The sequence below is a fragment of the Vicugna pacos genome, chromosome 11 (genome assembly GCF_048564905.1).
Source record: "Vicugna pacos chromosome 11, VicPac4, whole genome shotgun sequence".
Lineage (NCBI taxonomy): Eukaryota > Metazoa > Chordata > Mammalia > Artiodactyla > Camelidae > Vicugna > Vicugna pacos.
In genome coordinates, this window is record NC_132997.1 from 89659195 (window position 1) to 89686835 (window position 27641).

At 50.4% G+C, this 27641-nt stretch overlaps 1 protein-coding gene across 6 annotated transcripts; it reads left to right on the forward strand.

Annotated features, from left to right (window-relative positions):
* The first annotated feature begins 2222 nt into the window (after positions 1 to 2222).
* KCNK18 (potassium two pore domain channel subfamily K member 18) lies at positions 2223 to 17150 on the forward strand. 6 transcript variants are annotated; one of them, XM_072972370.1, is made up of 7 exons: positions 2223 to 2388; positions 4635 to 4747; positions 8565 to 8693; positions 14717 to 15174; positions 16055 to 16150; positions 16404 to 16453; positions 16954 to 17150. In XM_072972370.1, exons 2-6 carry the CDS (start codon positions 4738 to 4740, stop codon positions 16419 to 16421), a joined length of 711 nt encoding a protein of 236 aa, XP_072828471.1. In that variant the 5' UTR covers positions 2223 to 2388; positions 4635 to 4737; the 3' UTR covers positions 16422 to 16453; positions 16954 to 17150. The 6 variants fall into 6 exon arrangements, with proteins under 6 accessions (XP_072828471.1, XP_072828467.1, XP_072828468.1 ...); XM_072972366.1 differs by lacking the exons at positions 16055 to 16150; positions 16404 to 16453; positions 16954 to 17150 and adding an exon at positions 2484 to 2565 and having other exon boundaries at positions 14717 to 15872; XM_072972367.1 differs by lacking the exons at positions 16055 to 16150; positions 16404 to 16453; positions 16954 to 17150 and adding an exon at positions 5040 to 5102 and having other exon boundaries at positions 14717 to 15872.
* The last annotated feature ends 10491 nt before the right edge of the window (positions 17151 to 27641 follow it).

Here is a 27641-nt window from a genome sequence, read left to right on the forward strand (position 1 = left end):
AGATAGATATGCTTTGCAAACTTCCTTTCTGAATTTTTCCTTTGAAATAATTAATACATCACAGAAATATATAGGATTGGAAAATAAAAATCAAAAGAAGGAAGAGTCACTGCACTCCAGTGGTCAGAGATAATCCCTGGTAATGGTGTGGTGTATAATCCTCCAGGATTTACTCACATGTATGTATACTTAATGTGATATTGTTATGGTCAACGTCTGTCATCTTGCTGTTTATATTTTATTTGCCTGTTCTTTTCTTTGTGGATCACTATCTTTTGTTGCCTGATATCCAGAGTTTGGTTTTTTGCGCTTTTTTTGACATTGTTTCATATAATTTGTCTTTTTTTTTCTTTCCTGGTGAGAGGGTAACCTTTATCGCTGTTGCTCCATCTTGACTGGACCTATTGACTATCTTTGAGTTCATTTGTTCTGTCTTCTGTTATGTCCAAGTCCTCAATTAAACCCATTCAGTAAGCTGTTCTTAAAAGTTAGAATATCTTGGGGGCAGATTTAGGTTTACAGCAAAACTGAGCAAGGTACAGGGAGTTCTCATATACCTCCTGCCCTAACACACACACAACCACCCCTACGGTCAAGATCCTACACCAGAGTGATACGTTTGTGTTACAGTTGATGAACCCACTTTAAAACATTATCATCATCCCAAATCTATAGTTTACATTAGGGTTCACTCTTGATGTTGTATATTCTTTGAGTTTTGACAAATTTATGACATGTATCCACCAATTCAATGTCATGTGGAGTAAGTTCATTGCCCCCAAAATCATCTGTGCTCTATTCATCCATCCCTACACCCTACTCGCTGGCAAACATTGATATTTTAACTCTTGCCATGGTTTTGCCTTTTCCAGGATATCATATAGTTGGTATCATTCAGTATCATTCAATATCATTCAGTATACTGGCTTTTTTTACTTAGTAATGTGCATTTAAAGCACTTCATGGGTTGATAGCTCATTTCCTTTTTAATGCTGAATAATAAACCATTGTCTGGTTGTACCATGGTTAATTTATCCATTCATCTATTGAAACACATCTTGGGTGCCTCCAGCTTTTGGCGAATATGAGTAAAGCTGCTGTAAACATCCACGTGCAAGCTTCTGAGTAGGTATAAGCCTTCAACTGCTTTGGAGAAATACCAAGGAGTGTGTTTGCTGGATCATATGGTAAGAGTATGTTTAGTTTTGTAAAAAAACATCAAACTGTCCTCCAAAGTGGCTGTACCATTTTGCATTCCCTCTGGCAAAGAATGAGAGGTCCTGTTGCTCTCCATCCTCTGTGGAGTTCGGTGTTGGCAGTGTTCCAGATTTGGACCATTCTAACTAGTGTATAGTGGTATGTCGTTGCTGTTTTAATTTGCGATTCCCAAGTGATATATGACACTATCTTTGCGTGTGCTTATTTGTATACATTCTTTGACGTGTCTGTTCAGATCTTTTGCCCATTTTTAAATCAGATTGTTCTTCTTTTTAAAAGTTGAAAATATTCTTTTTATTTTACTTTCCAGCTTTATTGAGATCTAGTTGGCTTATTGTGTAAATTTAAGCTGTCCAATGTGTTAATTTAATACTCTTATGTATTGCAAAATGAGGTTGTTCTTATTCTTATTATTGAGTTTTAGAGTTCTTACATTTTTTTGGAGGGGAGGTAATTAATTTTACTTGTTTATTATTTTTTATTTAATGAGGTACTGGAAATTGAACCCACAACCTCATGCATGCTAAGCATGTGCTCTACCCCTGAGCTATACCCTCCCCCCCGATTTTGGATAAATTCTTTATCAGACATGTCTTTTGCAAATATGTTCTCCCAGTCTGTGGCTTGTCTTCTCATTCTCAGTAAGATTTTAATTTCATATATGTTAATTTTAAATTCTAGAATATCCTTCTTACAGATTTATAGATTCTCTGTTAAAATTGTTCGCTCATTCATTTGTCAACCTTTTCTTCTATTGCCTTTAACATGTTAGCTATAGTTACAGGTAGCTAGCTAAAGTACTTGTCTGCTCACTCTAACATCTGGATCACATGCGGGTCCACCTTTGTGTTTTCCCCCCTACTTGATTATGGTCACAGTTTCCTCTCAGTGTGTCATTCAGTTTTTCATCAGGTTTGAACCAGCAGGATGGAGAGGGAAGGAACCTCTATGCCCAAACATTCTAGAATAATAAACATCACAAAAAGCCCAAACAAAAAGCAGGTCCCCCAAATAAGAGCGGCACCCCTTGAATTTACACAGTGCTGTAGAGTTCCCAGGGCACTTCCGCACGTGTCTAACCTTTTGGCTTTCCTCATTCTACCCTCGCCAACCAGGATGACGAACTGCAGGCTGTACTAAGAAGTCGACTCTAGAAGGAGAATTTGTGAGGTGATTTAGCAGCAGATTCAGGGGGTCCTTGCTCCGCTGGTGGGGCCGTGATCAGTTGTGTCCTCACCATCAATTCCCCCCTTCTTCCTGGGCAGTTGCCACCTGCTAGATGCTACCTTTTCCAGATGACCTCGTGGCTGGGTGTGGTCGTGACAAAGTTCTCATCCTCTCATCCATGTGAGCAGAAGTGATGCGTGCAATTTCCACCTCACTGGCTTCAAAGAAAATTGATTATACTGACTTCCTCTTTCCCTTCCCTTGAGCTAGAACAGGGGTGAATCTAAGAGTTCAGTTTTAAGCATGCAGCTGGGGGCAATACCTTAGGGCAGTGCTTCTTAAACTTCTGTGTGCTTTAGAATCACCTGGGGGCTTGCTCAGAATGCTGGGTCCCACCCTCAGAGTTTTGAATTCAGTAGGTCTGGGGTGGGCCCCAAGAACTTCCATTTCTTGCAAGTTCCCAAATGATGGTCATGCCATTTGTCCAAGGACCACACCTTGAGCACCGCTGCCCTAGGATATGAGGGGACAACAGGATGCACAGACTCTGGGTACTTAATGACTGGCTGGAGCAGAGCTGCTCCAACAACATGGAACTCTTGCTCCCCGACTGTTATATAAGAGATTAATATACTTCTTTTCTTTTAAGCCACTGTGTATATTTTGGGGTCCTTTTATTAAAGCAAATACGCCTTTACACCGTCTAGGACATAGGGTGATTGCCAAGCAGGGAATGACGACCCACGGGCAGGTTTTTGGTCAGTGATGGACTCTAAGGTTCAATTTCCTCTTTGGTCCTGCATGTCCACCTTCCTCTGAAGGAATCGTCATTTCCCCATAGGCCTTACTGTGTGGACAGCAGGACACGTGTCCCTGTTTCCAGGGCAAAGCCAACTGGACCAGAGGTGGAGCCCTAACCCAAAGGGAGCCCGCTGGAAGCTGCACGTATGGGCCGGCTCCAGCAAACAAGCTTTGGATGCCTGGGGGCCCCTCTCAAACTCTTACCTTCTCCTCATTAATCTTTTTTTATTAAGATTTTCTTACTTTAATTCCTGCAATCTCCCCTAAGTGGTTAAGCCTGCAGGCCATAAATATGAAAGGGACAATATGACTTGTTTATAACACAGCAATTTGACGTTAGGGACCAATGCCATGTTTAATGTAGGAGTGTAATTGGCTTCTTATTATTTTTAAAAGAACCAGCGGGTTCTTTGTGACTGTGAAGCCCACTCCTTGATTGCTCATCCTCTCTTAAGAGTGAGAAACACACACACACACACACACACACACACACACACACAGAAGAGAACATGGTGGTGACATCTCCCTCCAGGGCAGCCTGTGAAAGGAGAGCTTACAAGGGCCAGTGCAACTCCAGCAGCACCCTGCAGGGAAGGTGGGGGCAGGGTGCCCAGGGAGCGCCCTTCCTCTCCTGCTTGGATTAGAAGAACTCATCCCTGGTGGCTGGAGCCCCCCCACCCCCACCCCCTCCTCCACCGTCTGTGTACACCACACCTGTCTGGAGTCAAGTACCCCATTGGGCCCCAAGGGACCAGGAGGTGGCCTCAAAGCTTGATTTTATTTAACCTGCATCTTGTGCACTTGTGTTCTCTGCAAAATGGCCCCTTGTTTAGAAGGGGAAAAAAATACCTCACTTTTTCTATCTACCCTTACCCCTACCTCCAGAACTAGAAAATCGGACCTCAGTCCAATCTGTTATAGCTAATCTGCTCTCATCTGGCCATTATTCAACTTCTCCTGTGATATCTTTTGAACTCTTTTCTTTCGCAAGGGCTGCCAGGGTCTCTCCAGCTCAGAACATCCCTCTTTCTTCTGACTCCATAAGCCACACAGTGTTTGCATCTCACCCTGTAACTCGTCCCTCACTGTATTTAAGTGCATAAGCCCGTGTACCTACATCCCCCATGTAGATCCTTCGGTGGACATCAGGGACCTTAACTGCCCTCAGATCGTCTAGTCTTAGCAGGCCCTCAGAAAGTACTTGTTGGCTGGTTGACTGATGCCCTATTAGGAGAAAGATTTACTCTTCAAGAAGAGGCAGGCCTCTAGCTAACTTCTCTCCCTTCCTCCTTAGGAAAAGGGGCTGGATTACCTACAGGATTATAGGAACATTTCTCCCTCCTAAAGACCAAAGAAACTCAGATCACCTCAAAGGAGTTGCATGTAGTAGGAGGGGTGACTGGATTTCATGGCCCTCAATTAGCCACAAATGTCCCCTTTTCTTGCAGGTTCTCCTCCATTCCTGCTCCCACCATCACACAGGCCCAAGTGTGGTGAAGACTCCTGTACACTGATAAAAACCCAAACTGAGGAATAGACACACTGAGTCACATGCAACCAGGTAACCATCCAATTGTCGAACTTTTGCCACCTTGAGCCAAGAGCTGTCTGAGCACCATCTTCTTACCTGTGGGTATTGAGTGACCTGGTGCTGAATCCCCATTTAAGATCCTGCTCTCTCAAACCACGCCTGGTGCTGACTATTGCTGGTTGGGTCCTCTGTGAAGCAGACACAAGTAGAGTAGGGAGTGCCAAAGCTTTATTTATTGCGAAGTAAAGGAGACGGGAGGAAGCAAGATGGGTCAGGGGAAGCCTTCAGGTCACGGTGCAGCTCTGACAAAAATCTCTGGCAGACCAACGGGATGCTCTGGACCAAAGATTTCAGGTTGGATGAGTCCTGCAGGTGGCCGACATGGGTAAGCGATTTTACTCTCACCTTGCTCAGTCATTGGACCAGGGCTTTCTGGGGAACAGAGCGGGAAAGAGAGCAAAGCCTGAATAGCTGGTGACTGTCAGGAATCATGCTCCTGGAAGCGGCGCAGAAAACTCTTTCGTAAGGGGGGAACTGAACATGCACGCATCTCCACATCTGCCATCTGGGCAAGTTTTTTGTTTTGTCCTTTTATCCCCCGTGGCAGAGACAGGGCAGGGGGGAGCAAGTCCAACTGCAAAAACTGCAAAAGGACTTCAAGCCTCTTGTTTACGTCATGTCTGCTAACACCTGATTGGCTGGAGCAAGTCACGTGGCCCAGTCCAATTGCAAGGCGCAGGGGAGTATGTTCTGCCCACCTTGAAGCCAAGGCAAGGCTGGTTATGCTACAGGCGAGTGAAGAATTGAGACCCATAATTAGATTCACACACAATAAAGGCCCTTTGTAAACCGTGGCTTTCTGGCCACACTAGTTACTATTATTTCTACCTGTCTAAGAGCCTGGGTACCACAGACACCCCCAAGAAGGATAATCACTTGGCTAAAACCGAAAGTCACATTTGGTATCTGGAAGTCAAAAGTGCAGCTTCGGGATGGGAAAGGCCAAAGCACAAACCACCACATGGTCCTCCCAAAGCACTTGCAGGGCAGCTCCCAGGCTGGCCCGGCTGCTGGGCACCCATCAGTCTGGTGGATCAATAGCAATTTGGGGCACTAGTCGGGGCACTGTCGGAGAAACTTGCAGGAAATGAACGCAGAGAGTGCCGGCTGCTTCTCAAGTCCTTGGGAGAAGGGCAGGGAAGGGCAGGCAGCATCCACTTAGCACTGGAGCCCAGCCATTCTCGGGCACTCCCTCTCCTCCTGCTGGTGGGGCCTCGATGCTCCCACCTCTTCCAGCAGCTCCTGCCCTGCCCACTCCTGGGAGGATGGAGGCTGCGGGGCCACCCCAGGCTAGGAGGTGCTGCTGGGAGGCCCTGGAGAAGCTCTTGCCTCGCCTCTGCTTCCTCTGCTCCCTGGTGACCTATGCACTGCTGGGTGCCGTGCTCTTCTCAGTCATTGAAGGCAGCCAGGACCTGGGGGCAGATGACCCGGAGTTTGAGGAGTTCTTGGAGAAGCTCTGTGACATCTTGAAATGCAACAGAACAGGTAGGTGGCTCACCTGGGCAGGACAGGCCCTTTCTCTGTGGATGGAGGCAGCCCCCCTAGAGCAGGACTGCCTTGCAGGACTCTGGTCTAGGAGAGCCCTCTGCTTGCATTCTCCCCATTCCTGAGTGACCTTAGGCAAGTGACTTCTCTCTGAGCCTCCATTTTCCCCTCTGTAAAATGGGGGAGAATAATGTATGGCCATTCAGGGTTGCTGTAAAGAATGTAGGAAAAGCACTGGGCACCCAGTAGGTCTCTGGAAAGACCAGCTTCCTCTCCTTTTGCCTCAGCTCCCAGCCCCACCCAGCCCAGCAGGGTCTGGGGAGGAAGTGTTGCTGGCGATTTGATGAGGTGGGGTGGGTTGGATGGGTGACCAGATCTGGGGCTAGGGGTTCTTAGGCTGGTCCTCAAAACTTACTGCACCACCCCCATGATTTCGTTCACAGAGACCAGAATTCAAGGAACAATCCAGATTGAGCTAGGACCCCCAAGATAGCAGCTTGTTCTTAAGTCTTTTTTTGTGGTGGGACTCAGAGAAGAACCTGGGTCCTTGTTCTAGTCCCAGTTACTCTCCCAGTTTGCTGTGTGATCTGGGGCAGAGCAGTTGCCCTTTCTGGGTCTCAGTCTGTCAGCGAGCAGAAGTCCCACCATCTCAGGCCTGCCAATCACAGGGACTCTGTGGGCATAATAGACATGAAGACTCTAGGAAGGATTTTTATAAATGTCCTTATTGCTTTTCATTTGTATTTGTCACTTTATTCTGTTCTGTCCCCTAATCTTGCAAAGATGTCCTCAACAGAGCAAGATAACATAATAGAGATTAAATAAATGAATAAAAGAAAACGGAAAGACAGACTCTAAAAGTCAGGGGAAGAACAGGGTCCCTCCCTCGGTATGACAGGTCCTCAGCCAGGCTGTTAATAACTCCTCTGACCTTACTGTGGGAGGTCCTTTTAGTAGGGGCTGACCAGAGGCTGGTGACAGGCGACAGAGTCTCCCCTTGGTGGAGGGTCCTACTCCTTCTCTCTGCATCTGTGCCAGACAGACACACACCGACTCATCTGACCCAGGAGATGCCACCTGCCACTGGACACTGGTTTCCAAACCTGGCCACGTATCAGAATTGCCCAAGGAGCTTGTCTGAAATGCATGTTCCCAGGCTCTTCCCCCAAACCACCTAACCAAGATCTCTGGGGCTGGGCTGGGAACCTTATTTTTAAAAAATTTCCTGGGTGATTCTGATGCTCAGAATAGTATGGGAAAACAGAGCAAAATGTCCATTTTGTACCCGTTTTCGCTGGAGATTAAAAGGCAGACCCTGTGCCAAATGCTTTCCACACACCATCTCACTTAATCCTCATACCAACCCAATGGGGTGGGTATGAATGTCCCCCTTTTACAGATTAGGAAACTGAGGCCCTGAGAGTTAAGTGACTTGTTCAAGGTCACCCACTAGAAAGTGGAGCCAGGGATTCAACCCCGGGCATTTAGATTCCAAAGCCAGAGCTTTTCACTACTATGTCATGCTGCCTCCCTGATGGGGAAACTGAGGCTCAGAAAGAAGCCTCTTGTCCACAGCTCCTAGTCAGGGTCAGAGCTGAGTCTACATTGCAGGTGTCTGGACCCCCGGGTTGGTGCCCATTCAAATGAATGTGACGTCCTGGTGTGTGCCAGGCTCTGTGACATCCTCTTACAACTGAACCCACGGGCTGGTGGCTTCTAGGATCCCCAAATCCACTGACTGCTAGGCCGAGGAACCATTTGGGAACCTCCCTGAGAAACCAGGGCCTGCAGACCTGCCTCTGCCAAGGCTTTCCAGACATCGTCAGGGAGCCGATCCCAGTATGATCGCCAAGCTCCACCAGGCTGAATGGTCTCCAGGAGTGGGTACAGTTTGCAATCACGCAACTACTTGCATTTTATTGAAGATTTTATTCTTTCTGTTTTCAAGGTCCCAGGGAAAGAGACAGAGCAGAAGTTAGTAGGCCCTTCTGCAAGGCTCGGCAAGTTCAGAAAGGCTGCATAGCAATTCTATGGCTGAGCTCAGGCTGGACCCCCGAGGACCTTTTCTTGGGGCTCATCACTCATAGTTTGCTGTAGTGGCCTCCTAATCTCTGCAGGTACTGGAGCAGGACCTAAACTACAGACACATTTAAGAGGGCTCTGAGAGCCTTCACTTGGTGTTGATGAGGACCACAAGGCAGTGGGTGTGCCAGTCCCTGAGGAAGACTCCTTCACCTGGGCGGGAGGGACCTATTTTAAAGAGTGGAAACTTCCCTCTCACACTGCTCGTCTCTTTCTTGAGTTGAGGAAAGCAGGAAACGGGATCTTGGGAAGCTGCTGCAGAAGGCGAAGCCCCAGTGGTTTAGCAGGTCTGCAGACTGGTCCTTCCTGAGCTCACTCTTTTTCTGCTGCACAGTGATCAGCACCGTGGGTAAGTCCAAGGCCAAGGGCAGGCCTGCCAGAGAGAGCTGGGAATGGGGGATGGGGGCTCTTGGTGAGGATGCTAGAATGTTCAATTCATTTTGTGCAAGAAACATTTGTGGAGTGCCTACCCTGTGCTCAGGGAGACAGCAGCGAGCAGGGCTGCCACTGGCCCATTTGTGCCAATTAGGAAAGAATGCTCTTCCTTTGGGTGGGTGCAGCCCTGCGTCTGGGCGGAGGGAGGCCGGAGCGAACAGGGTGTGGGCTGTGTTTCAGATTCTTCTTGTCCCCTGGCGAGTAGTGCTCATGTACAAAACACAACCTGCCTTGTACCCGCCTGCCTGTGTTCCTGGACTGGGCAGCAACCAAATGTGGTCAGTGTGATGTGCTCAGGGTGTCATGGGAGCATAGCTGCTCCAGGCTTAGGGATGGTCCCAGAGGCAGGACTTAAGTGGTGAGCGCATTTGAAAGGCTCCCTTAGGGAATGAAGCCATGCTGTGTCGGAGATGGAGAGAAGTCACCAGGCTGGGGGAAGGGGGCCGCTTGGGACTGAGAGGACAGCATGGCAAAGGCTCAACAGCAAAAGGAACGCCAGGCTTTGTAAGGAGGTGAAGTTTGGGTGAAGAGGGGTGAGAGAGGAGGGGCTGGACCGCGGGCAGGCCCTGTGAGCCAGGCTAAAGCAGTTGGGTTCATCCTGAGGGCGGGCGGGGCATCCAAAGGGTTTTAAGCTCATCACTCCAGAAAGATCCCTCCAGCCGCAGTGTGTAGGTGGACCAGAGAGGGTAAGACTGGCAGCAGAAAGACCAGTAGGGAGATTTCTGCAAGGGTCTAGTGAGAGATGATGATGGCCGAAAACAGGAAATGGTCATAAGGATGGAGAAGAGGGGTGGACTGAGGGAGGACTTTGGAGGCAGGTCTGCAGCAGGTAGCTTTGAAGAGTTGAGGTGGGTGGGACTGGCCAGTTTGGGGGAGGGTGGTGAGGATGCTGGATCTGGAGATGGAGGTGATGATTCAGGCCAAAGTTGAGATGGTCACGTGCCTTTAACTGGAAACACCCAGCCTTGTTGGAAATGTGGGTGTGGGGCTCTGGGTGGAGCTAGGGAGTGGGTTTCAGACTCAGCATGTTAATGGCAATCGACTCTGCAGGAATGGAGGAGGGCGTGGTGTAGAGAGGGAGGATGCTAACTGGAGCTGGGAGCACCAGCAATGAGGCAAGGGAGGAGGGGGAGCTGCAGTGGTAACAAGATACCTTGCTAAGCTGCCTCCTTTACTGGCCAGAGTGAATCAGGTCAGGGGGCCTGAGCCCAGAGAGGGGATGTCAGGGTCAAAGGTCACGCTGTGAGTGGAACTGGTGCCCACGATAGACATGGAGGCTCTGAGTCCAGTGCTCTCTCCCCAGAGTAGGCTGCCAGCTTTTCAGGGGCTTGGGGTGCTGTGGCGGCCCTGCCCACCCCTGCAAGGAGAGCCTGGCTGTGCCTGGGAAGCAGGGGCCGCTCAGATACCTGTGTCCAGTTGGAGTGGATGGCAGTGCCTAGGAAGGAAGGCACTTGGACAGAGGAAGGAGCTGGCCTCCCCCTGATCCCTGCACGTGCTTTATTTGTGTCTCTAGTTCCAAGCAAAGGAGAGACTCCTTCCCTTCGAGCCATCATCCTAGGGCAGGCGGGTGCTTCCAGGGCCCGGGGCAGCGGGGAGGGTGTGGGGCAGAGCCGCCCCACTGCAGGGACTATCTGCTTGTTTAAAGATGGGTTCTGTGACTGTCCCAGTCAGCAGTGAGCTTGGGCTCTGGGACAGACGTCGTTGCCAGCAAAGCAGAAGCAGGGCACAGCTGGCCTTTTCAGGGACCTCACAGCTCGAGGGAACGCTTTGAGGGAGCAACCGTTACAGGGGAGCAGCAACTGCAGGGAAGAGACTGGAAGCAAAGGGGCTGAGGGTATGGGGGTTAATTTATTTTTTCTCAAGAACGAGAGGGGACTGACCTAAGGCAGCGTCTTGGACTAGACGATTCTTGGTGGTGGGGGCTGTCTTGTGCGGACTGTAGGATGTTTAGAATCATTCCCTGGCTCCACCCCCAGATACACCTGCCTTTTCTCCTGTTGCCTGCTCCGGTTGCAACAGCCAAAAATGTCTCTAGACGTTGCCCACTGTCCTTTGGGGGACCAAAATTGTCCCTGTTGAGAGTCACTGATCTAATGCAATGGTTATCAAAGTGTGGTCCCTGGACCAGTGGTGTGAACATCACCTGAGAACTTGTTAGAAATGCGAAATAATTCTCAGACCACACCCTAGACCTACTGGGTCAGAAACTATGGATGTGGGGCCTGCAACTTGTGTTTTCACCAGTTCTCCAGGTGATTCTGATGCACACGGATGTCTGAGAAGCACTGACCTGGGATAAGGATTCTCAGGCCCGGCCGTACATCAGAATCACCTGGATATCTTTTACCTCCCCTCATGCCTGGACCCCACACCAATCAAGTCAGACTTGCTAGGGACAGGCCCAGGCATCTGTATTTTTCAGAGCCCTCCAGGTGATTCTAATGGGAGTCCAGGCTAGGAACCATTGATCTAATGGAAATGCATCAGCTTGGTTTAAATTTCAAGAAAATGATGCTGCTCCTCATGTTATAAGTCCATTAGGACATGCCATCCAGTAATTACAACTGGAAGAGGATGCGGGGAAGGTTCTGAACTGCCTGTCATCAGTTGTGGTCCTGCTGGTAATGCTGCTTCCTGCCCTGCAGCTCTGGGTCACCTGAAATGCACCTGACCTTGATGCTGAAAAAGGGACCCCCCGATGGGTGTGAGGTTAGTCAATGCCCAGGCACTTCCCATCGCGTCAGCCTGCTGGCACTAGTAAGTAAAGTGCAGGGGCTAAGTGGAGTGGACTAATGGACTTGGAATATATGCGTGGGTTATAAGAAATGATATGATTTTCCATTATGCATTTCAGCATTCAGTAATTGGGATAGTCAATGCATTTCCTTTGTAGGGACTGTGTCCTCTTGGAGACTTGCTTCCTTGATGCGTTTTCGAGAATGTGGCATATCTTTTGGATTGTAAACATGTTCCACCCAGAGGCAGCCCCCAAAACTTTGCTTATAATCCACTAAACCCACCTTTGCCAAGGAGAGCGTGTGTGTGGGGGGACTGGGCGAGAGGTGCACACCCTTGTCAGCTGTGAGCTGTGTGACCCCAGACGAGTCACCTGACTTACCTGTTCCTTGTTCATGAAATGCAGTAATAATGGTGGTTGTCAGCATGAGAGGTTCTGCTCTGCAGGGAATTCTGACTCTAAAGGGCACTTTGCTCCATAAATCCTGTAAGAAATATAATACTCTTTTCTTTAAATAAAATAGATCTTACCCTGGAACCCTGTCCTGGAGGCTGGGGGGTTGCCACTGGGGAGCCTCTCCTGACTTTCCTAGGGGTGCATGAGAACTGGGGGCTTATGCAACATCTGGAAAGCTGGGGGGCCTTGTGGCTACTACTGACATCCCTAAGGACTGCCGGCCCTGGGGGGACCCATAGCCAGCTTGGGCATGGCCACCTTTGCTGACACCTGGGGTTGGACTCCTTTGAGACTCCATGGCCAGGCTTCTCTGAGCTCCTGCCCCCCAGAAAGAGGCTCTAGGTGCGCTCTTTCCTCATCTCCTATGCTCTAGAGAATCTCTACACCCTCCTCCTTGGCTAAACTGACCTGCTCCCTGGTGTGTCTGGGGCAGCTGTGGTTTTAGCACTTCAAGTCTCATGGTCTGGGAAGCGCTTCAGTCCTGGGCACATTGGGCACTTGGTCATCCTATCCAGGGCTCCCCTCTGCCCCCCCCCACTCCCTCTCCCCGAGGCCCCACCCCTATCTGTGGTTCTGGGGTTTCACTGAAGCCTGGCTGAGAAGCTGTCAGAGGTCACTTCTGCAACGTCCTCTCCCTGAGCTGAGGGCAGGAGCTGCTGGAGACTGTCAGGGGTCAGGGAAGGGAAACCGAGGCAGCGGAAAGGCTGGGCATCCTCCCTGCAAGCCTGCCCCATGGAACACACCCGGGTTTCTGACGGGAGGTTTAGCCATGGTGGGCTCACTCCTGACTCTTGTGCTGTTGGGTCCTGCTGGACAGGTGGGGAGCTGAGTTCAAGGCTTTGCTTCTCTCTCGACTAGGGGCTCCCAGGTGGGGCCTGACCTCTGCCTGTTCCTCATTGTACCACAACCCCACCCACGAGAGCCTGCCAGAGAGTAGTTGCTCAGTAAATGTGAATCCAGGTGGATGCCTTTGTTCTAATCATTCACGGGACAGTCCCGTTAATTTTGCGTCTCCATCTATAATTGCATTCTCACTAGGGTGCTTATTTGATTCCTCTCTGCCTGCCCCAGGAAACCAGAAGCTCAGTGAGGTTGGATCCCATAATTACTCTGCTCACCACTGTGCCTCAGTGCATGCAGTAAGCGCTCAAATGCACAGACAATAATGCACATAGAGTTCACCGCCCCAGCCATCACATGGTGCCTCATAGAAGCAGCCCGGGAGGCACAGAGTTCTCTGGGATGGATACAAACTGAAGTGACCCATGGAGGCCACAGCCCTCGGCCAGGGCCCTGGTGAGGGTGGGCGGCCTGAACTCCTGTACACGCCTGGAAGGCAGAGCCTGAGGCCAGAGTTTGCAAAGGAAGCTGCAGCCCTGGAGGAGGTTGGGCCCAGCCAGCCCAGGAATTGCCTTCCAGTTAATTTACATAATTGGGCTGGGGTTTTCTGTGTTAATCATCCTCTGAGACACCAAAACTTAAACACAGGCATTAAATACAAAAGCGCCTCCCTCTTTGTTGAAGGTGCTAAGCTTGCCCACTCCGGAAGAGCCAATGAGTTGTGCTGGAAGGGTTGACAGTCCTTTTGCTCCTGCCCCTCTGGAGACACGAGGGCGGGGCTGGGGTGATGGAAGGAGGGGGCTCCTGAAGAATATGGAGGCCTCAGCACCACCCCCACCTTTGCTCGGCTGACCTGTTCTAGATGGTTGGAGGGTCCCACCTGCTCAGTGCTGCTGACCCAGTGGAGGGAGCTGGCTTTGTAGCGGGATGGCTCCAGGGGGTTGACCCCTAACTCCACACATATGCTCTTGACTAAGTCTCTTTGCTTCTCTGAGCCTCAGTTTCCCCATCTGTGATGATAACAATGCCTACCTGTGACAGTGGTTGATACCCAGCCCCCAGTATCCACAGCTATTGTTAGAATGAGGACACGCCCCCCGAAGGACACGCCCCCTGTGTGGGAGGCGCTGGTCAACGTACAAAGCAGGGATTGTCATCCCGTTTCCCAATAAGAAACCTGAAGATGTGAGCAGTCGAGTAACTTCCTAGTAAATGGCAGAGCTGGGACTGGAACCAAAGACCCCAGGTGCTGGGGTCCTCACCACTTCACTCATTTCTGAACATGTTTTCTAATTCACTAAACTGCAGACAGCTCTGAGGGTGATTGAATTTTGCTCACCTTCCATCTTTCTACCATCCCAAATGCCATGTACATTGCTGTACACGCCACTGGCACGTGATACTTGCCTACAAGTAGAAATGAACATAGAAGCCCAGACTTCCCAGGGAGGACAAGGGTGTCTTCTTCAAAACCAGTGCCTTCATGGAGGATGATGGAGGCAGAGCCAGCACACCCTCCCACCTGTGCTCAGCCTGTCCCTTCAGGTGAGCGGGCCCATCCTCTCCCAGATGCTCAGAAATGAAAATGCAAAATGAGAGGCAGACAGCTCACTCCCAAACACGAGCTTGTCCCTGCCAAGGACATTTCGGGTCAAAGATCTGGACATGACTTGTTCCTGATCCTAAAGAGAAGCCTGGTTTCACCTCCTGCTCCTCCGCCACCAAAGCAGACCTAACGTCAGACAAGCATATGATTGTCTTAAGATGATTATTTTAAAACACATTGTGTAAAAATGTCATGCCAAGGAAGGGAAATGGCAGAAGGTCTCTTTAAAGCTTTTTTTTTAGGGGGGTGGGGCACAGCAGGAAGAGCAAACAGTCCCGGGCTCTGTCCTCTTTTTCAGGTTACAGCCACGTCTACCCTGTCACCAGGCTCGGCAGATACCTGTGCATGCTCTACGCGCTCTTTGGCATCCCCTTGATGTTCTTGGTCCTCAAAGACACGGGCGACATCCTGGCAACCATCTTTTCCACCTCTTACAATCAATTCCGAAAACTCTCTTTCCTCCCTGCTCCCCGCCTCAAATGGTGCCCCCGACTCCCCTGCAAAAGAAGGTCTGACGCCAAGCCCGAGGATGAAGCCGTCCCACGGATTGTCATCAATGCCCAAGAGGTCCCGGGCCCCAAAGCTGGCAGGCGTCCCTCAGCCTCCAGCAGCAACATGGAACTGTTTGAGAGACTTCTAGCTCGAGAGAAAGAGAACAGGCTGCAAGTGCCCCCTGGGGCCATGGGGAAGAGCAGCTCGTGTCCTGAGCTGATGTCAGGGATGCTTTCCTCCTCCATCATCAGCAACCTGGACGAGGTGGGGCAGCAGGTGGAGAGCCTGGACCTCCCGCTCCCCATCATTGTCCTCGTTGTCTTTGCCTACATTTCCTGTGCGGCCGCCATCCTCCCCATCTGGGAGAAGCGGATGGACTTTGAGAACGCCTTTTATTTCTGCTTTGTCACGCTGACCACCATTGGGTTTGGGGACACCGTGTTAGAACACCCGCACTTCTTCTTATTCTTCTCCATCTATATCATTGTTGGGATGGAGATTGTGTACATTGCTTTCAAGTTGGTGCAAAACAGGTTGATTCACATGTACAAAAATCTCATGCTGTTCTTTGCAAAAGGGAAGTTTTGCCACCCTTGTAAAAAGTGAAGACTCCATCATCTCCTGTGTGACAACACCGGCCATGCTGGTTATCTTGCCTTGTCTTTGGGGGCAGTGTAGTTAGAGTTGGTGGCACTGCAGCCTGTCACCTGGGACCTCGGAGACAAATCCTGTATGATGACTGATTTCAGCCCTGCAGAAGTGTGGCCAATGTCCTTCCTACTGGGACATTAAACAAACATGATCACCGTCCTCCATACTCCAATTAATTGCCCTGTCTTCATTTTTCAAGAGCCCCTCCAAATGTAGATAAAACACCTTATAGATGTCACTGGATTTCCTGCAGTGTAAAAAAAAAACCTTTGTTTTTGCAATTTGTACTTTTTCAGCTAAATTAAAATCTTCCTGAGCTGCTCCCCATTTATCTTTGATGGAGCAGAACTACTCTGAGCCACTTCCTTTTCTTGAACGCCCGCACAAATGGGGCAAAGTCAGCCCAGTCCCAGCCCTTGTAAATTACACCAACAACACTGAGTGGGATAGTCACCCATGTTCACAGCGGGCCTGCATATTTCCTGATTGCCAGGTTCGGCGTAGACCAGGGATCTCAGCAAGCAGCACTGATCGGCACCTCCTGACTGAGTTGGCCTGTGAAGGTGTTGATACCTATGTGACTGGGTTGGTACGTGAAAGAGCTGGCACTCATTCCGTGGGTACGCTCCTGAGCTGTTCGTAAATGAGCTGGCATGTGTGGCAGAGCCATAGGTGCCTAGGTGACATCCTTGAAGTCACAGTAGCCCAGTTTGTGTGCAGCAAAGCCCCTCAAACCCAAAGATAATCAAGACTGGCCACTCAGATGACAGCACATGATCAGAAGGAAGGGCTATTCAAAGTTCAGCTCAGCAAACATTCATGGAGTGCTTGTTGTTTTCCAGGCTCAAAGAGGATCCTGAAGACGATCAGGTACATCCTGAGAACCTTGGAGGTAATTACAGGTGGTTTTGAATCTCTCAGCCACTCCCTCCTCGAGGCAGTAGAAAGTCCTGTTCAAAGGCAAACATGGAGTTTGTCAAGGATACATATTGTGCAAATTAAGGGTCACATCGTTTGCTTATTTCATTTGCTAGTGGGTATTCTCCTGTGGTTCTGGGGAGGTGGCCAGCTATACCTCCCTGCTCCTCATTTCTCGCCTCTCTGCCCCATGCACCCTGTATTCCCTCCACTTTGAGCTTTTCACTCCTGCACCCTTGGGCAGGAACGTATGTTCATTCCTCCAGGACTTTGCTTGGTGGTTCTCAACCCTGCCTGTACACTGATACCTGGGGGCTTCAGAGAGTGCCCGTGTCTCCCCCGCCCCTCGGACATCATTGGTCGGGGGTGCCACCTGGGCTTTTTAAAAGGTCCCCAATTGATCCCAGTGTGTGGTCAGAGTTGAGAACCTTGCACGAGCTGTTCTCTCAGCCTGAATGCCCTCCTCCCTTCTAGAATCGATGAAGATTTAACTTCATGCTTCGGCCCACATGTCCACTCCTCTGGGTAGTGTCCCCTGACTCCTGGAAGTGGTCCCCTGGTCTCCTCCATGCTCCCACTGCATTCACTGTAACCCCTTCCTCTGTTACAGGATTGTAACTAGGTCCTCTCCAAACTCTGAGCTGCCCGAATAAAATAATATGTCTTTTTCATTATTATTTTTCTCTTTCTTTTAATCCTCTTATCTGTACTTCGCGGTGTCTGCCACACATGGGAGAACTCAGGGCAGAATTTAGGCGCACAGATGCCCAGGAGAGCAGCCATCGCTTACTACACACCCAACACACCCAGACCCCAAGCCGAGTCCGTCCCTAAGTGACCGCCAGGTGGCGCCACCAGACCGCGCGGGGCTCGCTCTCTGGCGCCAGCAGGTGGCGCATCCGCCACCCAGCGCCTCAGAGGAAAGGGCCTCCGGGAGCGGTTGTTTCCTGCCTGGTCCTTTGGAAAGGGGGGCCTCCGACCCGTTTTCCTCCCTGGCCCTGAGAGGGGATGCCTCGGACTTCTGTCCTCGCCACAGACATCCAGTGAAGCAACACCTCGGACGCATGTCCTCGGAGCAGCTGCCTTGGACGGCTGTCTCGTGTCCCTCTAATCACATGTCCTGCCAAGCTCAGGTCAGTACCCGAAATGTTACCGCTCGAGCCTCAGCCACTTGGTGGGTGGTGTCCTGTCAGTAATGCCACCATTAGCTCCCTTGCACCCTGGATGTGTCCTTCTCTGACCCACCAGCCTCGCTCAGGAGAGCAGGGCCTTCCCGATGGTTTGGAGTTTGCAAGAAAGACACCTGGAAGCTTCTACAATGTGCAGATGACCTGCCGCGTCTGCAGCCTGCTGGGTGGGAGGCCCTGGGAGTGATGCCCGCAAGTGGCTGTGTTCTGACGCTGCGGCTCGCTTTTTGTTTCTAAGCTGCTGCCTGGTGATTCTCACTGAGAACCACTGTACTAAGTGGGAGTCGGGAGGGGGCGCGCCCAGGCAGCAAGCTCTTAACAAAAGGGGCTTGGGGAGGCCTAGTAAGGCTGTAGGGACAGAGGGGCTAGGACTCAGAAGACCTGGCTGGAGTGCCAGTCCTGGCTGTGGCCCTGTTTCTGGGTCTCTCCAGAAAGGAGAGGATGGGCCTGGGCAGCGCCTGTGGTCCTGCTGACCGCCTGGGTTTGAGTGGCTGCTGCTTTGATGGGTGGGAAGTTGAAGTGACCTGCTCTCCTAGGACACTGGCCTGTGGGCTACTGGATGCCTTGCTCTGACCTGGGAGGGTGCCTGGCAAATGGGCAGGAGGTTTAATGAGTTTTAATGAGCAAATAATATGTGCCAGGCTCTCAGCCCGTGTTACACATTCAAACCTTTTAGGCTCCATCTACGTGGTTCATGGTATGTGGCCCCCGCATGGGGCTGGAGTGCAGTAGGTACTCAGTATACGTCTGTGGTGTGACTAAATCCCTATGACTAACCTACAGAGAAGATGAATGCTGGTGCTCAGGTCAGAGCCTTTACCCTGAACACTTGTGCCAGACCACGGGGGTGGGCTCTGCTTAGAACTGCTGGAACTTTCCCTAACACTAACCCCTCCCCAATTTGGGTGGGTCAGGCCAAGCCCTAGAAGGTGGTGCTTGAAACAAAGGATCAGAGCCTTGCACTGACTCTGATCAAGGTCCGTGTGTCAAAGGCAGAAGTGATTTATCCGGAAACTGATGAAGTTTAAGGTCATGGTTTTTGGCTCACCTGGGACTCCCTTAGCCAGAACACACCCTGACAATGTGCTACACAGTTGTATGTGTCTGTATTTGTCAGCATTTTAATTTGTTAGTTTTTTTCTCATTCTAAAGAAATATTCATATTCAAATCTAGTTTTGAATTGGTAATTTTGTATGTTTTTCATAAAGAGGGCCCTTTAAATTGAATAAATGTCCCAAACCTGCCCCTAGCTGATAGGTACTCAACAGAAGGAAATGCTGTCCAGGGGGACATCCGCTTAAGCTGGCCTCCTGCTGGCCTTTCCAATGTCCTCCCCAGACAGAGGTCCCGCCACATTCCCATTGGCCACCGGGTCCCCTCCAGCCACACCGGCCTGTGTGCACACAGTGAATAACCTTAGGTGAGGTCACAAACTAACAAGATTTGTGCCCCGGTTTCTGCTAGGCGGTAAGACTGCCCACTGTCCAGAGATGCCCAGAAAGAAGGTGACTGATAGAGTCAAGAGGAAGGCACTTGGACACCAGCCCAGAAACTTCCCCAGAGCTCCCTCATTGTGCAGACCCAGAAGCAACAGTGCAGCCTAGTGGTTAAGGCCTTTGCCTGTGGACACGGGCTGCCTGGCCAGTCAACACAGAGACAGTACTGACCTCAAAGGGTTACTGTGAGGATCGAACAAGATGATCCATGTGAGGTGCTGTAGCCCAGTGCCCAGCTTCGTGAGCTCCTAAAAACATCCGAGCTGTTTCTGCTTTCTCCAGTCCCTCTCACTGTGATTGGGGAAAAGGGTGCATTTAGTCAGCTTGCAGGACACTCAGTGAGCCCCGCAGATTCTGGGGTGGTCCCGATCTTGTGGACCCAGGCAGCAAGGGCAGCCCCCACCCAGGTGGGGCACCTGCAGTGGCCATCACCCCAGCACACATGGGGTAGGGGCATCCTTCCCTGGCTCCCCACGTGGTACCCTGGGGTCCCCTGGCATGACTGCATCCTTCATCCCCAGCCTGCGTTTGGCTCTTCCTCTTGGCTTCCACAATACCGTGTTGTCTGCTGTTCTGTCTCTGAGGCTCATGATTTTTTCTGGGCCCTCCTCACTGGGCTCCAGGGCTTCAGCTTGGACCCTTCATTCCTTCCCAGTCTCCATCCCCTCTCTTTGGCCTCATCCACTCTGGTGGATATAAGCACCATCTCCAGTCCTGGCTTCCCCCCAGAACGGCAGGCTCATGACTGCTTCCCCAGTATCCCTCTCCAGCAAGTCCAGGACTGGGCTCTGACCTTGCCCGGGGTCCCCCTCCACCCCGCCTGCCAGTTGCTCAAGCTGATGCCCCAGGAGGCTCTTTTGGCTCCACTTTCTTCTCGCTCCCTCTCTGACTTGAGAGGCGCGTGGGTAGCATTTAAGAAGCCCCCAGTCTTAAGTGTACCTCCCAGCAATTCTGATGCAGCTGATTTCAGGTGGGGCCCAGTATGTGAGTACTTTAGAAGCTCTCAGGTAACTCTGGCTGCTACTTCATTCATTTACTCATTCACAAGGTTTTGTTTAATGATGTTGTGTCCGGCAATGAGGTATAGCCCTTCAGGAGAGCACTTCTTTTGCTTGGGTACGGAGCAGGTGTTTGAGGTGGAAGTGGTGACTCAGACCCCTCTCCCCCAACAGAGAAGCAATAAGACATTTTGAGGACAGAGGGGCCAGGCTGACTGTGTGCTCAGACTCCCCACCCACCGTAGCCCCTGTGTCTTCCCCCTCCCCGCCCCCCAGCTCCCCGGAAGCCAGGCACACACCGTGGTTGGCAGTGGGCTGTCAGGGTTGGGCAGCCTGGGCAGCTGGGTGGTTGCCATGGTGACTGACGTGCATCTACGGTTCAGCAGTGAACTTTGAAGTTGATGTGGATGCGGGACAACAAAGGGCTCCTCCATCTTGGATGCAAATTATGACTTCTTTTCATCCTCCTGCTCTTCTTTTATTCTTGCTGTTTAGATCAGAGAATAAAACCCTTTCATATGCCATAAATGTAAGACATAGGCAATTAAGGGGCCTCTGTGAGGTTCAAGGCCCCCTTTAGACCTTAGGAAAGCAATTTCACGTGTAGAAAAGCAAAGGAGGTTAGCCTTGCTCATATATCACTATCCGATAAATATTTACTGAGCACCTACTATGTGCTGGGACCCGGGCCTGAGGGGGTGCTGGGATTCAGTCTGGTACAAGATCAACCAGGCCTCTGCTTTCTCAGAGCTTGTGGTCAGGACCGCCCCTCCAGGCCTCAGGGTCCCCAGAGTAAGGGGCCCGAAGTAGCCTAGGGGTTTTCATAGGGAGTTTTCTGAAAGCCAGGCAAAGCCAGGCAAAGAGCCCAGCCACTTACCCCCATTTTGGCCTAAGTAGCTCTGCTTTGCTGTTTTTTATGTTCTGCTTCCCTATGACATTTTGTTTGAAGCAAGATGTCCATAACTTAAAAAAAAAAAAAAGAAGAAAGAAAGGGTAGGTTAGGAATGGAAACCACCAGCCAAGGATTCCCGGAGGCTTCCTCCAGATGGAAAGTTCTGTGATGTAGACGGCCAAGGAGACTGCAGGCTCTCCGGGCCATTTGGCCACGTAGAGACTGACACACAGATGGACATGCATTTAGGATGCAAACCCACCTGGGACGACAACATCCTGCGTTCCTTTTAAACGAGTAGGGAACCTTGCTCGGATAGTGTTGGAAAGAGAGCAAATCCCATTTTGTTCCCTTCCAAGTGGACCCAGGGCTTCACTCTAAGGCCTCCGGGCTCTGCGTCCCACCTGAAGGCCTCAAGACCCACCCCCGTGCCCGCCTTTCCTCCCTTGCCCGCCTCGGGCTGGCCCCGACACGCCCACTGTGTGATGAGTGGGCCTGCGCGTCTGCCCAGCTGGACTCGGCATTCTCAGAGCAGGATGTTTGTGGAAGAAATGTTATTAGATGAGGCTGGTGCTATTTACTCTCTGGGCCCCGACCTCACCCTGTGCCTTTCCTGGGTTTTCTCCTGCAATTCAGGAGGGCCCCGTGACTGCACACAGAGCAGCCCTCTGTGGCCTTCCTTCCAGCCCTCCGCAGTCCCCTCCCTCTCTCCTTCCCAACGGTGACCATGACCGGTGGATGACCGGTGACCAAGGGACACGAGGCCTGTTACAAAGGCGATCTGAGTCTTTCCCCAAAGCCAATCACACGGTCCAGCCAATCCCATGTAGGGCCATTGTGCTGTCTGGACCCCCTGGAGGTTCAGGCTGGCATTCTTACCCCAGGCTGAGTCTTCTCATATTGATTTCTTTCGGATGCATGTTACCTCCCCCACTCCCCGAGGCCAAATGGATGCAAAAAGCAAAAAGAGTTTTTGAATGGAAGAACAGCTTCTATCTAAACATCCTGAACTTGGTGATGTTGCCTGTGGGCCTGTTGACATCTTGCTCTCTGTCTTCATCTTCACGGGGTCCATCTGGAGATCAGAGGCCCCCATGTCACTCTGCATAGTCCCGGGCACAGCGGCCCGCAGTAGAGATAGGAGGATGGGTGTCTGCTGCTGGGCATGCAGGCTCAGAGGGCTTTCGGCTTCACCAGCTTTGGAGAATCCCTTCCTTCTGGGGGCATGTGGGGTTCAGTGTCACCAGCATTCCTGCCAACCTGTCCATCCCTCATCTTCTGGGGAGATGCGAGCTGTGGGGAGCTCAGGGAAAGGGCGTGTCAAGATCTGAAGCAGGCCGGCACACAATTTACAACCCTTTTCACCTCCTCATCATTCCATTTGCATAGAGATCTTAAAAAAATTTAAAAATTAGCAAATGTATCTCTGCAACTATTTTGGAAAGTGTTTGACGTTTCCTGGGGAGGTGAAGCTGTGGGTTTGCCATGATTCAGCAGTTCCCCTCCCAGGGAGGAGAAACATGCCAGAGTGCACCGAGGACTGGGCCACACATCTCCACAGCAACGTTGCTAATAACAGCCCCAAGTTTGGGACACCCCTTTGTCCATGCACAAAGAAATTGCGATACGGTCATGCAGTGGAATACTATACAGCAGCGAACATTGGTGCACTTCAGGTATACACGGTAAGGATGAATCTCACCGGTGATATTGGTAATATTGAAAAGGAACCAGATAGAGAACATCTACAGGATTATTCCACTTAAAAACTTTTTAAAAAATTTAGGTAAACCTCAATTGTAGTTTAAGGAAATGCCACAGGTGGTAAAATTATAAAGAGCAAGGAACAGATAAACAAGTCAGGAAGTCAAGGGGAAAGGAGGTGATTGTGACTGAGGAGAGGCCCCTGGGAGCTCTGGCCTTCTGGCCGAGCCTGCTTCGAGCTCACCAAACAATTATTTTTTACACCGTGAACGTATGTGCTCTCTTCTGTACCTAAGCTATATCCCTTGATAAAAATATGAGAAAGAAGCAATAAAAACTTGTGGTAAATAACACTTCAAAAAATGTGGAAGGGTGTAAAATCACCTGTGGAAAGTAAAAATCTCCCCCCTCCAAACTCCCCTTCCCCCACTATTTTCAGTCCCTGGAACTAATTATGGTCAACACCCTTGTGGCTTGACCACGTCCATCCAGAACGGAGCTGGCTGCATTTTGCATGAGCACACGTGTGTGTAGACTTTCTGTTAAGTTCACTTGTTTTCCTAAATGGACCATAGCTGACACTCTGTTTCGTGAGCTTTGATTTCACTGAAGAATGCCTTGGATAGTTTTCCATGGCAAACACTCCACTACCTCATTTTCCTAAGTGGCCCCTGGGGATTTCACTGTAAGCATGACCACCACTTACTTTCACAGAGAGATTCCCAGATTTTTCCGATTGCAATTCTGAAGTCACACAAGTGACTTGACATACAAACGTCTTAACTAATTTTCAAAAGATTTCTCATCCTCAAGTATTTTCTCTCCTTTGCGGGATTTGGAGAATGCCTGGGGTTGCAGAAGACATTCAGTCTCTCCATGCTGCCGTTGAAAGGGATTCATTTTCTGCTCTCCTCAGAGGAATTAGGGTGGCAAAATCTGGCACTTCAAAATTAAGACCCAGAAAGTCACCCAGGTAACAGCAGCTCTGGCCACTTGTGGGTAAAGGGTGGACCAGAACCTTCCCAAAGCCTCCTAGAAAAGGGATGGCTCTCGTGTGTGTGTGTGTGTGTGTGTGTGTGTGTGTGTGTGTGATGTCCCTGAGGCATCCAACCACTGGTTTTGCAGAGAGATGACACCTTCTACAAGACAACAGTCAATATAAATCCAATTTGGTCATAATGACTGGATTTCTCCCCCCCCATTAGAGATGGTGACAGTGATTTCTCAGATGCCTTTTAGTTACAGTCAAGTTTCTGAACAAAATAATTAGGTTTGGGGCTTTGCAGCCTGCCCTATTGGACTATTGATTATCCACTAAAATCTGCCCTGCAGGTGTCTGGGTGTGTGGTCAGCATAGCAAGTGGGCGAAGACAGATTTGAGCAGGGGGTATGGGTGGGAGCCTCCACAGAGCTGTGTTCTGAGTTCATGCATCCTCTCGGCATCCTCTGCTGCTGAGAACCAACTGTGGACACCCACCTGTAGGTACCTCCAGTGTTGCACATCACCTGTTCCCAAACCACGAAGACCTAGGAAGCGGAATTCCAGTCCTTACTCATTGCCCTGACCTCACACCTGTGTGACCTCAGGCAAGGCTCTGTCCCTCTCTGGGTCTGCTTTCTCGTGTGGAAAAGGCAAACTTTAGACTCTATAACCTCCAAGACTCCTTCCAGGACTGAAGTTCTGTCCCGGCACTGGCCAGTAGAAACAGAATGTACAAACTCCAGCCACATAGATAATTTCATTTCTAGCAGCCATGTTAAAAAAAAAATAAAGAGCAACAGGTGAAATTAGTTTAATAATATATTTTATTTAACCCACTGTATCTAAGACATTATTGTTTCAGCATGTAACAAGACAAAACTTATTAATGAAATACTTTACTTTTTTTTTTTCATACTAAGTCTTTGAAATTCGGCGTGTATTTTATACTTACAGCACATCTCAGTTTGGTCTTGTCACATTTCAAGTGCTCCATGGCCAAGGGTGGGGAGTGACTACTGGACTGGACGGCACTGGTCTGCTCGGTCCACCCACTGTCTGGACAGATGAGGACACTGCGGGAGCCTTGCTGGCTGGGCAGACTCGGCTCTGGCCCCAGGCTCCTCACTGTGCACCCGATGCCGGTCTTGGGTTATCTGTTCTGTCCAGAGCCCTGTGCAAGCCGCTCTGGGGAAGACAAAGGAGGAAGTGATTTCTTCCTTTGCCATCAAGGAGCTGACGGTCCAGTTGGAAAAAAGAAAAAAACGAGCCCAGATTAACCTCCTGGGGAACAGTGCTGGCTGCTCAGTGCTTTAGCGGGGAGCAGGCTCTCAGGGCTTTGTGTGTTCTTGGGGGTAGACACCCAGCGCAGCCTGCAGCCGCCATCCCAGGCTTGGCTTGGTGTGGAGAGAGGACTTGAGTTGGGCTCTGGGGCTAGGAATAAGATCGGAAAGTCAGAGGGATGAGGACAATATGAATAATGTCTGTTGCTGGGGCACCGACAGGGCCAGTCGGGCTAGAGCCGAGAAGGGGAGGTGGGGTGGACTGCAGAAGACCCTCAGAGGTAGGCGGAAGGGTTTAGACAGGAGTACTAGGGAGCCACCGTAGGTTCTTGAGCTGATGAGGGGCTCGTTGGGAGCAGTGGTTCCTTGAGATCCGCTGAGTCACTAATGGATTGGAGGCAGCAGCTGGTGCCTGGGAGCCGGTAAGGGGGCTGCTGAAGCAGGAGGTAGTGACCGGGACTGGGGAGGGGGTCAGAGGAAAGAGGAGCCATTCTCCAGACTTAGAGAAAGCCTGGGCCGTGCCCATGGGCCTTCAACTTTGATGATGAAAACGTGACTGTGTGATGCCATCTGAGCATTTTTCTTCCTGCTGGGCTCCCCATCCCAAGGGCAGGAAGGTCATTCTGGGCGGGGAAGGATCTGCCTTAGCAAAGACTCAGAGTCCGGAAGGAACAGAGGTTGGAGGGTTGTGAGAGGGGGCGGAATGGCTGCAGGTAACTGCTGCGGAGGGAGGGGCGTTAGTGATTCAACTGCTGAGGCTGAACGAGCAGAGACAGCAATTCCTTATGGCACCCCAAGTTCAGTGGGTTTTGGGGTGAGTTGCTGGGATGGCGGGGAAAAGGTTTTTCAAGCGAAAAAAGGTAGAAAGAGGCAGGGGTGTGAATAGGCAGAAGGAAGGGGAGGACATCACTTTTGCAAAGGCACATGGACTGGGCATTGCACTCTGTTGTCTATAGACAGCTTGGGAGAGCAGAGGTCAATTCAGTGAGTTACCGTCAGAGGGCGCGCGCACTGCTCCAGTGGCCAGGGAACCTGAGTCAACCACTGCCGTTTATTGATACTCTGCGCCAGGCAGCATGAGGCCCTCAGGGATGATGTGCCGAACAAGACACCAAGGCCCTGCCCTGCCCTCAGCTCAAGTGGGGGAGGGGCACAGAAGTCAGACAGTAAAGTTGTCACATCAGTGAAGTTGTGGTTACAAGTGCTAGGAACCGAAAGGGTTAGGGACTTATTAATATCGCACAGGGGACAACTGCACAGGGATCAGGGAGGACTTCCTTGAGAAGAAATACTTTTCCATCCATTTACTTTCAACCTACCTATGTCTTGATCTGAGACAGAAAGGCTGAGGGGGAATGAACTAAATAAAAAGGGAAAGAGGGAAGGACATTCTAGGCAGCAGAAATGGCCTGAGCAAAGGCTCTGGGTGAGAAGGCACACAGGATGTATGAACAGGGGGGAGACTAGGAATGAGAAAGATAATCAGGTGAAGAGGGGGACAAAGCTTTGCAGGCAGAAGGAACAGAGAGTGCAAAGCCCCAGAGGCAGAGAGCCCTACTGAAAGGAGCCCTCTGTGGCTGGAAGGGGAAGCCAGGCACTGAGTGGTGGGAGATGTGTGAGGCTGCATAACCCAGGCTGGGAAGGTCCTCCCGGGTCAGGGCTCCTCAGGCTGCAATGCTGGGACCCTCGTGATATACAAAGACATCTGAAGCCATGCGAAAGCCCAGATAATTATAAGGGGATCCAATTTTAGATCAGAGGCAAGAGCAATGTGGCGAATGGAGATGGAGGAGTTATTGAGGCTGGACCAGACACATCCCATTGGTCCACATGGAAGACGTTTGACTCTATCCCAAGTGCAAGGCCATTGAAGGTTTGGATCACGGAGTGGTGTGACCACAGTGGTGTCTTGGCGCTCTCTGGAGCTAATGAGGAGAGTGGACTGTGGGAGGCCTGAGTGGCCATCCAGGTAGCCACTGGGGGTGACTACAACAGTCCAGGTGAGAGTGGAGAATCAAGGCATAAAGCTGATGAAACGCTGCCCTTCACAGCTGGCTGGCTCTTCTGCAGCCTTCAATTACAGCAAATGTCCTCAGACAGGTTAGTGATTCTATTAAAGTGGCCAAACCTGGAGATCCACATTTTACAGATAATGCTGCATGAAGCCAGTTAATTCAGTGATTGAATTATTAAGTTAGAGCATCTATGACTTAATTTCATTGGCAGTCAGCAAGGCCTCCTTCAAGTAAATTGATGTTTGCTTTACCATTCTGTCTTAAAACCAGAACAGTAGATTTGGTTAAATTTTATACAGAAAATGTGCTTTTGCAGTATACAGAAGAACTCAGAAAAGAATGAAAATAAAATGCATTTTTTTCTAATTGTATCTTCACTCTTTATATGTATATTCAACAATGGATAGAGCTGGCTTCATGGGAAAAAAACCCCAAAACCAAACACCTGTCTGGGTAGGACGGATCTTGTCCGAGACCTTCCATGAGCACCTGAAGAGATGTGAAGTGTGCTATTTGTTTAGGGTAGATAAACATCAGTCAGGCCAAGGTGGTTGATGGCACTGTTTTGATCTTCTATGTCTGCTGATTTCTTTTTGTCCAGGTGTTA